Source organism: Lytechinus pictus, chromosome 16, assembly GCF_037042905.1.
Source record: "Lytechinus pictus isolate F3 Inbred chromosome 16, Lp3.0, whole genome shotgun sequence".
In the NCBI taxonomy this organism is placed as follows: Eukaryota; Metazoa; Echinodermata; class Echinoidea; order Temnopleuroida; family Toxopneustidae; genus Lytechinus; species Lytechinus pictus.
In genome coordinates, this window is record NC_087260.1 from 14,176,619 (window position 1) to 14,189,403 (window position 12,785).

Sequence of the window (12,785 nt, forward strand, 5' to 3'; positions counted from 1 at the left end):
AAATTGAATAAGTTGACCGGTTTATGAAAAGACATGACTTTCTTAGCGTTTTTTGAAATGGTGAACAGGAATGTTATATCTGACTAAACAATATTACTGATTCGAGTGCGAAGCGCGATTTAAAATATGTTATAGGGCCTATTGCGATCGGAAACTTCATATTTTAAGTACGTTTTGTACATAAATTTAGACCTAAAAACGGACATTCCTTGCTTTTTTTTTTGGGGGGGGGTCTTGTTGTATGCATTAAAAATTCTTTAGTAATTTACGTTAAATAATGTGTTTAATTGCCAATATTTATTATCATCTACGATTATGCTGTAACGAAAAATGCATACACGACATACCTACAGTTACAACATCACCTTATTAATAAACTGGTAATTAGACACTGTCTTGCTCGAATGCAGTATACTGAAAATTTATCAAAATCGAATATAAAATAAGAAAGTTATGACATTTAAAGATACGCTTATTTTCAACAATTGGAAATTTTGAAACATGACGTGCTTGCACAACACATGTAATTCGATTTAATTATGTTAAAAAATGTCACTTCAGAATTCCTTCAGTTCATTGATAAAGAACCACCTGTGAATGCCTTTAATACCGTGTAAGATTAATACCCCAAATTCTTGAAAGGAGGGATTAAGATTTAATAGTGATTACGTAATCTATTGAAGTTAATGACCGGCATGAACGTGAGACCGGCATGAGACGAGGAAAGAAAGATGAAATAAAAAAAGAGAAAAAAATGTGAAAAAGGAATATAAGAAAAAACAGAAATTCAAGTTTATATTCCTAATGCATTCAGAATCCATGTCATATTCATCATAATCTCTAGATTTATAGAGAAAAAACAGCAAAAATATTGCTCTACAATTCTAAAAAGAAGGGTATATACATGTATATATTATTTTAATTATACGAACCAAAAGTCCAGTTTTCTGTCTTATAATTTACTGTGAAAATCACAAGAATTTGATTTAAAAAAAAATAGGTAGGCCTGTACAATTTTTTTTTTAATTAAAAAAGAAACAAAAATAGAATGGACAAGAAAGGAAGAATATAAAAGAGAAAAGAAAAATATATTAAAAAAAAAAAGAAGAAAAGAAAGGAGAAAAACAACGTAAAGGAAAACAAGTACAGGAATGTTTTATTGTTACGGGTCCTTCGGTCGTCGGCTTTACCTTATTTGGTTTAGTACGACCCCACCTTCTACACCTCGCGCAAATCGTGACTCTAAATACGAAGTGTTGGGGCAAAAAGGACATCCTTTATAAAACATTTTAATTTTGTTTTATCATCCCCGCGAATTCGACCCTAAACGCGTAATTTTCCTAGCGAAATAGATACCCTTTTTTCATTATTTTTGTGTTTTTGACACCCTTATCACGTTACGTACATAACGTGCCCTATCGTGAAAAAGACATCCTTTTTACGTGTTTATTTTTTGGTCGCGCATGGTATATCCACTCGTCAATGTAAGTGCCCCCCCCCCGCGGGGTTCAAACAAGGACAGAAAATGAGCTATGCCTATATTATACGAATCGCTTCATATTTATCCTCCTAAACATTCAGAATCCATGTCATATTCATCATAATCTCTAGATTTATAGAGAAAAAACAGCAAAAATATTGCTCTACAATTCTAAAAAGAAGGGTATATACATGTATATATTATTTTAATTTATACGAACCAAAAGTCCAGTTTTCTGTCTTATAATTTACTGTGAAAATCACAAGAATTTGATTTAAAAAAAAATAGGTAGGCCTGTACAATTTTTCTTTTAATTAAAAAAGAAACAAAAATAGAATGGACAAGAAAGGAAGAATATAAAAGAGAAAAGAAAAATATATTAAAAAAAAAAGAAGAAAAGAAAGGAGAAAAACAACGTAAAGGAAAAGGAAAAGTGTTTAAACAAGGACAAAAAAATGAGCTATATGCCTGTATTGTCTTGAAAATGATTTTTTTTAAATAAGATGACTGAGACACGTACTGCACTGGGCCATGTTAAACCAAGAAAAGAATATAAACCAACAAAATTCTACTTTTAGTTAACGACAGATCGACCGACTGAAATGTGGATGAAAATATTTTCTGATTCTCCCTTCTTTTCCCCCTTTTCGCGAAAGGTGCATGGATCCTCCCCTGTATAACATACCCCCACGACTCTCCCTCTTTCCACCCCCCCCCCTTTGGCGAAAGCTGGATACTCCCCTGTACCCCCTCCCCCGTATCCACAAACATTATCCCAGCTGCCCGTATCCTCGTATCCACGTATCCGCGTATCTTCGTATCCATGTATCCAGTTATCAGTACGGTAGTAGTATCCACGTATCCGCGTATCCACGTATCCTCGTATCCATGTATCCAGTTATCAGTACGGTAGTAGTATCCACGTATCCGCGTATCCACGTATCTTCGTATCCATGTATCCATTTATCAGTACGGTAGTAGTATCCACGTATCCCAGTATCCACGTATCCTCGTATCCATGTGTATCCACGTATCTTAGTATCCATGTATCCGTTTTCATCTCAAAAACGTAATTTCTAAAAAAGTTAAGAAGTACCGGTACGTCGTATCCGTTGTTTTCTCGTTTTAAAATCTAGAGATTTTTGTAATCGATTCATGACATTGGATTCTAAAGGTAAGCCCCCGGATCCATGGCATGGGCCTTTTGGACAATTGATTTATTATAATAAAATAATGAATATATGGCAGTGTATCCTATTGCCGGACACCTTTATTTCAGTGCTTTAAAAATGACAACTAGAGGAAATACAATCAAGAAAAATTCACACTTGCTATTCCAAATATTCTGAAAATTATGAATATGGTAAAATTATTTTATATTTACCAACCATTTTCTTTGCATCGCACTTGCCGCATACCCCTCCACGAAAAACAGTTATTTTTCGTGCGTGACAAATTACATCATGATTCCGGACGCGCGCCGGACGGGTAAAGATATTCTTGATTATAATGATGTTAGAACAAATTTGTGTGATTTTTTCTTCTTATATCATATCATGAGTAAATTCTAAGTTTTTTTTTGCTGTTTTTATATCGATTCTGAGCAGATGTTGGTAATAATAAATTCGTGTTTGATATTAAACTTATTTTATTTTTTCTTGTTAGCTGCATGTTTCATTGAACTTTCCAATATTATGCTCGTTCGTATCGTGACGCTCATCAAGTTCTATCGATGCGCTGCCGATCGTCGACGGTTATACTCAAGGTAAACCTCGCGCACGGGTACCTTGAGAACTAGCCGTCGACGATCACCCACAATAAACCACACCTCATCATTCGATCGAAGGAGCGGACGAGATTGAAATTCGGCAGATCAGACCCATATTTCCGTTAGAAAATATATCAATTGTTAATGCAAAACTATGTTATTTGATATTTCAAGCATTTTCTGTCATTTTAGAGATAAATAAGGTAGAAGTTGGATTTTTTTCGCCTTGTTTGCAATCCTGTTCTATGTATTGCTCTGTGAAATTGAATTGCGGAAGTCTTACGGTACGAAATTGTTTTCGAACGCAGTAATATGCGCGTCCGGAATCATAATAGTGTCCGGTAATACAATACGTGACTATATAGCCTTATTATAGGCCTAGCCTAGGCCCTGTGACTAAAGTTACATGCCCTAGCCTAGGCCTAAATGAAAAAAATCTTTAAATTAAAATGATGTTCTGAATTTCCCTTTACTAATTTGTAAATTATAATTGCAAAGGGCAAGTCCAAGAATTCGTGCGCGTTACGTATGGGACATTTCAGAGGCTTTAAGTTTAATGACCTGAAAAATAGTGTTGAATGACTTTGATTAGATTGAGTACCCTCATGATGCAACATAGACATCTAGGACTAGGAGAAGAATAATCATGCAGAAAATGGTGACAATATGACCAAACCTTTTAGAGAGAAAAGATGTGCCGTTAGTCGTTACCTATGCTATGGGACACAGAAAATCAGCCATTTCAACAAAAAAAAATTCTTGTTTTTCATGTTTTCATGAATTTCCTATGTATTTCTATATGTTTTTTCTTCATATTTTTCCATTTTCACATCATTTTTTTCGCTTTGAATGTTTTCATTAATCAGTATTTATAACAAATCAGTCTTTAAAAACTAAAGAAAAGGTAAATAATCACTTTTTAGAGCACTCTTGAAATTTGTTTTTCTCCATTCACTATGTACAAATCTCCCAATTGACATTGTGCGTATCCAGGATTTTCCAAAAGGGGGGGGGGGGCACATTTTTCCATGGAAAAATTTGACAAGCAAACAAATAAAACTAAAAGGTTTTTAACAAAAAGTCTTCACTTTGATAGGGGGGGGGGGCACACTTCTGTTTCAACGGCATTTTTTACATTACAAATTTTAATTTTGCTTCTGAAGGGGGGGGGGGGGGGCACAGGCCAGCCATGCTCCCCCCCTGGATCCGCCAGTGGTCCCATACGTAATAATTTTTTATATTTAATTAAGTTTTAACTAAAAAGTAAACTATATTTTTGAGACTTTTTGTGGTATAACATTTTCATACTTATTAAATTAGAACTAATTCCCGGAGATGCAACAATACAAGTATTGTATTATGAGATATAACTTGAAAAAATATCTCAATTAGTTTTTAACTAATGTATGGGATATATGGACAGTAAAAAATCAGGGGCTTCTTTTGACAGATTAAGAGATAGATTTCAAATTTTTATTTGTGTGTGTTTTTACTAAAATCTGGAAAAATAAAATTTCTGTTTGGCACAAATTTACTAACTTTTCACTAAATTTATTTATTAATTTGATATTTATTTCATTTTGTTATTCCAATAATTGTCATTCGGGGGTGGTGCAAGAGCTCAGCAGATTCTGTGTGTTCAGCCATACATGTAATTTCAATAGGGAAGAAAGTGTTTAGTAACAAAGATTTCTTTGTAATTTTCAGGGGAATGAAGGGCCGGATGTTTGTGCAGTATTTCAGCTATGACCAACTATTTCAAGCTTATCAGAAGGATGACTTTATTTTGGTAAGTACAGACTACTCCTATCTCTAAACTAACTTAGCAGATCTCCAAGTCTCTTTAAAAGGCTGTAGAAGTAAAAAAAAAAAAAAAAAAAAGTAATCCCTCTATCCAAAGGTAGATCCAACATTTACCAGAGGAGCCTATTTCTTCAAAAAAGAAAAAAAAAGGGATAAGAAATAAAGTTACCGTATTACCACTCATGGAGAGCATTTTCCTGTGCATAATTTCATAGCCCCCCCCCCCCATCTACCTCTCCCTCCCTCCTGAAAAGACAAGAAAACAATTGTTCACACCAAAAATACCCAATAGAATACAAATAGAGATGTGGTTGTGGTCTAGATTTTTTAGAGCTATATATTACTACATGTTTATTTTTACTCAATCATACACAGACCCACTATCATTAGTATATCTATATTCAATTTGATTTTACATTTATAAATTTCATTTTTGTTTCATTTTTCCAATTCCATTTTTCATTCATAAGTCATGGAGAATTCCTGGAATGTTTACAATGGGCCATTGTATTTAGATATTTTGGTTGAGGTACATGCTATGGTATCAACACCAACTGAAGAAGTAAAAAAGTGGTCTCTATGAGCAGATTGTCTTTATGGACAGTTTCCAAGGAAAACAAGCTATGCTTGTGCTCCTTTATAGTCAATATTCCTGTATAAATGATTTGTTAAAAATATAGGCTAAGACTTTATTTGCATAGAATTTTAATATATCTTATAATTACAAACTCCTGTGAATACTTAAAGCAAAGTAGCGTAATTTGGTGTTGTTTTAACATTGATTTACATAAGGATTTCTTCAAAGACCCTGTTGTCATGGCAACCTTAAGTTTACTATCAGACAGTGGATCTTGGGGTCCTCCTGGTGAGTATTAATTTTTCGTATTATTCAACACTATTTTGAATGTCAAAAGTTTATTTTTTAAGAATTAAAAATATCAACCAACGTGGTCACTTTAGAAGCTTTTCACCAAAGAAAATTCAGGTATTTTTGGTGAAAATATTTTTGTGCAAGGGGTCCCAAGGTGGCCTTATCTTATGGGAATAAGAGTTTGATTTCAGGTTTGGGCCATATTTCATAAGTTATTATGATCTATTGTTTTTGTAAATTTGAATTTTGAAACAGTTAGGATAGATGGTCAGTCTTTTGAACCGAATGCACATGAAAAATAAAGCGTACCTGTAATGGAGTTTTGCAATTGATTGTGATACCGTACCTTGGTATGGGAGGGAGCACATTCTGTGTGCAGTGCAGTTGAGGCAAATCGTTTGGGTACCAAATAGTGTTTCCATCAGCACCTGGAAATTGTAGACTATGGACTGGTTATTCTCATACGTCTATTACACCCTATTCAATGGTAGCATGGACGTACACAGACATTTTTCCGGGAGGTGGGAGGGCCAAGACACGTATAAATTTTTGTAAAAACACAAAAGCAAGGGAGCGAAGTGGCCGAGTGTGTCATACGGCGTTTTTGTATCTTTTAAATTGAAGTCAATTTTTTTTTTTGGGGGGGGGGGCAACTGCCTTCCTTAATCCCCCCCCCCTGTTTGTATGTTCATGAATGTTAGTTGTTTTTTTTTTTTTCATTTTGAATTGTCATTATCAGTGTAAAAAATGAATGTTTTTATTTTTTGTGGGGCTCCTTCGAAGTCCACCAATTAAAAACTTTAACACACTATGAACCATAGACATAAAACATAATCTGTGGGTGTATTTTTTCTCTTTCATTTATGGTGTCTATTTAATAAGTTTTGAGGGATAATTGCCCAAAGCCCCCTCTTATTTTTCACTGGTCTTCATGCTTTGTTAACCTACTGCAGGATTCACAGCAGAGAAGGTGGAGGTTGTGCAAGTTCCTTGTTCTGTGACGTCGATGACCTTCTTTGATCGTCTGGAGGGGGAGGAGCTTGTGAGAGAAGGTGGCCGCATCGTCAAGTGCTTTGATGAGTTTTACGAGGATTTCACAATATCGGATGAAGTCAGAAAGGTGTGTGGTTAAGAGTTATGGTCAACTTTTTTAAACAAGAATTTCAAATTATTTTTTTGAGTGAAATTAATCCATCGATTGTAAATTTTCAACTGATATTTGCAATTGATGTGTAGTGTTGTTCAAATGAAAACTAAAGGGATGTTGTAGAGTGAAAAATCTTGGCCATTATTTGAAAATGATGTAATTGCACAATGGCTTCTGTTTCTATTTCCTGTTTGATCTGAAAAATAATCGATGTTGTTGCTTTAAAATGGTGTAAAAATTTTGAGGTAAAGTATGTAGTAGAGGAAGACTAATCTCAATGTCTCAAATTGTTCACAGGAAGTATTTTCAAGTAGTATAAATCTTAGAGCTTTTTTGAAAACTAAAATATCAATACGGACGATCAATCCATCAAAAGGCTATTTGATTTTCTGTCATTACTAACCTATCCTATTCATTTAATTCATTTTGTCTTGTTGGTTTTAGGTTTGTTTAGTAATTATAATACTTTCTAAAAATGATTATATTCGCTTTATATATAGTGCTTAACATTACTTTATCAGAAGTCTCTAAGCATTCTACAAATAATGCAGAGCAGCTGTTTCGTGCACTGCATTTCATGACAGGTACCCATTTACCTCACCTGGATGTGGATCAATTCCTTGCCGATGGAAATTATGACATGGCTGGGATTTGAACCCACAACCCTCTGTTTCAAAGTCTGGAGACTAATCCACTTGGCAAAAAGGCTCCACATCTTGATTTTGATATTTTGTATTATCTGTCCGACATTGTTCCCGTATGTCTTGATCTTGATCATTTCTAGATGATTCTCCTTGAAGACTCTGATAATTACGAGGTCTTCTCTGAGCTGGAGAGGGAGCAGTTTCTCTTCCGTCTCTTTGAGCATTTATGTCTTGGTGGATCTCTGTGCCAGTATGAGGATAGCATTACGCCTTACCTGGATACCACTAAGCTACTCTACAAAGATCTTGTCAGGTACGGTAAACTCTTCAAAACTTTAATTCTTCAAGTGCTTTCAAATCATGTATGGACCATATATATTTTCCGAGGCAGAATATGATGTAGGCCTATCCTTGTATGGTAATTCTCATTGTTTTCATTTTGTACTGCGCATTGGAACTTTGGTCAAAATCGCTATATAAATATCATTGATATTGCTGTAATTACTATTATTATTATTATTGTTGTTATAATTATAATTATGATTATTATTATTTCATTCATAATTTTATTCATCACAGAATGTACAGAGAGACTTGCATTTAATTAATCATGATTAGAATTAAGTGCGATGATCTTGTATGGAAAATTCTTACTATCAAAAGTGAATTAATCTGCTTTTGCTTTATGTTCTGCTGGTCTGCCCAAGACCCTATCTTATAAAACTATAGTTGATCTTCAGAATTGAATACCCAGTCCTACATTTACACTTCCTAATCAATATTCCATGTGTTATTATTTTCTTTATAATCATCCTTTCCTTCTTTTATTTGCCAGTGTCCAAAAGGATTCATCCACCAAAGAACTGAGGGTCATATCCCATGTATTCAAGGTGAAAGCCTGGGTACGCTCTGACTTTTAAATCAAGCTTTTGCTTAACTACTCCCATAACATGGCTTAACCCTAAGAAGACTGGGGGGGGGGGCTGATTCAGCTCCCCCTCGACATTTTTCGCGATAAATCCGCTGCTCGAAATTTTTTGACCGTGTCGCTCGCTGACTTTTTACTTTCAAGCCTAGCGCAACTTTTGAGACCATAATTTTGACCCCTGGGTACGCGGTTTCGAAATTACGCAACATTTCGTAAGTGCATGCAGACCCAAAATTACTCAAAAACGTGAATTTGTGTACAAATCCAATGCAAATAGTGTTTTTAGCCAAATTCATAAAATGTATCATTATTTTTCCTTTTACTGCTTAAAATCAATTAATTTAATCTTGTTTATGGTCAAAATAAAGTCCCCAACAATTTCCATTGAAAAAACAATAAAAAACAAAAGGTCAAAAAACAAAGAAATACATAAGAAATTTAGAAAACAATAGAATACATAAGAAAATAAATGTGATGTTGAAATTTTTGAAAAATGAATTTGATCAGATGCCTATCTAGAGTATGTGAAACAAAAATTAGCATTTTAAGGGCATTAATTTATTAATTAGAGCAAACTTATGATTTTACGCATAAATTAGCATAATTAATGAGCAATGAGATTTTTCGCAGAATTTGATATTATAGTTTTGTAGATAATGCCATGGGTAATGCGCGTGCCAATTTTCATTGCCGTCGCGCGATCGACGGCCGAGATCATAAGGGGGGACTGAATCAGCCCCCCCCCCCAGTCTTAGGCATCGAAATAGCCCAGTCTATTTAGGGTTAATGCATTAAAGTATAATTTTGGTCATATCCCATGTATTCAAGGTAAAAGCCTGGGTAAGCTCTGCTTCAGATTAACGTCAAATTCAATCTCGTGAATTACTGCTCTCATTCTAGGCAAGGTAGTCGGTCTTTATGAACACTTATGGAAGAATCATATCTATTAATCTTATAGGTCACAGGTTCCTAGAAAGAAGTTCAATCCATTATGATACTCAATGTCGAAATATTCATCATTAACATTTTATGTGGGATTTAGTGCCCTCAACAATGACAGCATAATAGGAGCAAACATTCCTATAATACTGAGCAGGTAATACTTTGCATAATGAATGCGATGCAGTCGTGCCTTATGACAAAAGACTCTTACTCCTTCAATTGTTTGTATATTTCTGTTTTTTGTAGGATAAAGACAATTTCCAGTTTTACCCTTGTGACCAAGATCATCGGCAGACCTTTGCTTACTTCATCGTGGATCCCCTGAAAAGACACGTCGGTATCCTCTACCATCGCTTTGGAAGTGGCGTCTTCACATAAGCCATTTCATACATTCAACAGTATTGAACTTTATGAAAGTATGAACAGTTTTCGCTGATACGTCATCAATTTCCTATGGACGGATGTTTACATAGATGTACACAAATTTGGTTGGAAAAGACCATCGGCAGACCTTTGCATATCTTGAGAAGACGAGTCAGTTTTCTCTACCATCGCTTTTGGAGTGGTGTCTTTACATAACACCCGGCATATGATTGCCTGTACGGTATCGTGGCTTATTTCCTATGGACAGATGCTGACGTGCATCAACCAGCTTAGTTAGTAGAGCGTCCACCTCACAATAGGGTGTTTGGAAGTTCTAGCCCCCGCCGCGTCAGACCAGAAGATGTTAAAAGATGAGAGTTGCTGCCACCCTGTCTGATGTAATGATTCAAGGGGTAGATTAAAGTTGATCCGTCACTGCTCAGCGACTGCTGGGCTCACGATCAATTGGGCAAAATTATTTTTTTGAGGATTTCTATTTCTGATTTCAATTTCAAACAATATGAATTATTACTATTATTACGTGTATGGATAATCCATCATTGGGTGAACAGTGATGTCTTATCACCTAATATTGGATGGAAAAGACCTTAGACAGTACTACACAACATATCGGATGCATCCGAGAATGAATCAACAAGGGTACGCTAGGCTTTGCGATCTAACATGCGAGTTAGTAAATGTTTATTTGTATCCCTACATACGTAATCAACAAAATTGAAAGGCTGAGATAGACCATCGCAAAAATAATTGCAATTCTATATCTAGAATGGATCAAACCTGAGCTGTTATGTACAGCTGATTTAATAGGATACCATACTCTTAATACATGCATACATATGTTGCAGTCTGTACCATCAGTGATGTTATGTATGTTATCTTCAATGTAGGCTAGATTCTGAAATGTGCATTCTCAAAGCAAATAAACATTGTCATGAGCAGAGAGAGATTGCAGGAAAATCCAAATTTTGACATGGGTGCAATCTATTGGGTGAGAAATCTCATGGAAGATAACATTACAATTATTGGTTTTGGTGTTTGCATCTTAAATTTTACCAGTTATTTGGGAAATATTATTATCTTTTGAAGGATGGAGCAATTCATAAGTGTTGCATATTATCAGTTACTTCAAGTAGTTGTCCATTTCCTCTCAATGAGAGTGTACTCAACTATTAATTTGAAAACAAACTTATTTTAGTTACACCAGGACACAACAAAACAGACTCAAACCGGCCAAAATTCACAAGGGGTGCGTAATCCATTTTTCTTGTATTTTTAGGTGCACTATTAAATGTGCGCACCTACCACTATCACATGCATATAATTGGATCATAGTGGGGCAATGCTTCTTTTGAGAATTGGGACTGTGTTTGGTAACTAAGTTTCTAAATACTTCATGTTCCCCTGCATGTATTAAGTTACATTTTATTATAATCTTGAGCCGTCCTTGAATTTTACACCTTGATCATGCGTTATTGGATATTCCTTCTAAATATTGTAGAAAGGAAGTTATTTCACTTTTTTCTTATCTTGTAAAATGTAATTATTATTGAAATGTTGTTGTTGTGTGTGTGTGAACTGAATATCAGTATAAATAGTGTATACATGACTTTCCATGTTCAATTAAATTTGTGCTTTCATTTTATCTACAGTATATACTTAATGTGTTTGCTTGGCTTTAACAATTACAGGGGCCCGCGTCATAAAACTTGTTATATTAGCAAATTTGCAATAACAGTTCAAAGCTACTGAAATCATTCAATATGATTGGCTGATAGTAAGCTTGTTTTAGAAATTGTGGATTTGTTATTATAACAAGGCTTTATGAAAAAGGGCAGGGTTCTCTCGGGTAGACAGACACAGGAATCCAGAGAGCAAGCTCATGACAGCACAGTCACATCTGTGAAACCGACCCTAGACCGCCCAAATCTATCACACTATTTCCAATGACATAATACCATCTGTCAGTTTGGAGTCGGTTTCATTGATGTGACAATGGCATGAAAATGAGTATGATGGGACATTTTTAGAGTGATGGCATGAGAGAGATGTGAAATGGAAGAGAGTTAAAAACCATGATCCCTTTTAAACTTTCCACGTGTACTTCGCACCAATGCACACTTGGTGGCATACGAACTTCACATAGCACGGTCAAGCAAACTGCATTGTTTCCCTCCTTCCTTGAAAATAATTCAGTACAGAGGGGTTCATAGCCCAGCACACAAAGAGTTATAGCATCTACCCTATGCATACAAGTCTTGCAATTTTGCACATTTTTACAATTCAATACAAAAGGTTTGATAGGTTTTTTTTCCTGCACATTTGTATTACACAAGCTAGCAAAATCAATATCATACATGCATTAGAAAAGCAGGATTCAAATAAAATATTGAAAGAAAAATGATCTTAATTGTCCTCTTGGATTTGAATCAGTGTGCAAAGAGTTAAGGGGCAACGGGCAAAAATAAAAGACTTACGATTGAGAAAAGAATTCTAAGTGGTGAAATTAATTTTATATTCAATCTGAAGTAAAGTATTTTGGAAAATACATTAACCCTTAACGACAGATGGAGGTAGGAGGGGGGGGGGGCATGATGGTACCCTCTACATTTCAAGCAATTTTTATTTTTACTGATCTGCAAGCAATCACTTTTAAACTAAGTAGATTTTCTAATGAACAATAAATTACTGGGTACCCCTGACAAGAGAGGGAGAGAAAATCTGCTTGGGAGGCTACTCTGCCATACTTTGGCAAAAGGAAGCAAGTTACAAAAGTATAATTTGGTGTAAATGAGCAATGTGTGTTCATCATATACAAAGG

The 12,785-nt window shown here is 35.0% G+C and overlaps 1 protein-coding gene across 2 annotated transcripts; it reads left to right on the plus strand.

Moving 5' to 3' along the window:
* Positions 1 to 4,926: 4,926 nt before the first annotated feature.
* On the plus strand, positions 4,927 to 11,609 carry LOC129278540 (cilia- and flagella-associated protein 300-like). Of its 2 annotated transcripts, none has more exons than XM_064111670.1 (6): positions 4,927 to 5,037; positions 5,844 to 5,916; positions 6,876 to 7,042; positions 7,854 to 8,026; positions 8,549 to 8,603; positions 9,830 to 11,609. In XM_064111670.1, the coding sequence occupies exons 1-6, from the start codon at positions 4,960 to 4,962 to the stop codon at positions 9,959 to 9,961; spliced, it is 678 nt and encodes a 225-aa protein (XP_063967740.1). In that variant the 5' UTR covers positions 4,927 to 4,959; the 3' UTR covers positions 9,962 to 11,609. The 2 variants fall into 2 exon arrangements, with proteins under 2 accessions (XP_063967740.1, XP_063967739.1); XM_064111669.1 differs by having other exon boundaries at positions 4,928 to 5,037; positions 8,549 to 8,615.
* Positions 11,610 to 12,785: the final 1,176 nt, after the last annotated feature.

What these genes read in the sequence shown, in the direction of transcription:
- LOC129278540 (XM_064111669.1), top strand. Translation starts at nt 4,960, where the DNA reads ATGAAGGGCCGGATGTTTGTGCAGTATTTCAGCTATGACCAACTATTT. An exon ending in AGAAGGATGACTTTATTTTG is followed by an intron (nt 5,038 to 5,843) that starts GTAAGTACAGAC and finishes GATTTACATAAG; the next exon opens with GATTTCTTCAAAGACCCTGT. An exon ending in TATTCAAGGTGAAAGCCTGG is followed by an intron (nt 8,616 to 9,829) that starts GTACGCTCTGAC and finishes TGTTTTTTGTAG; the next exon opens with GATAAAGACAATTTCCAGTT.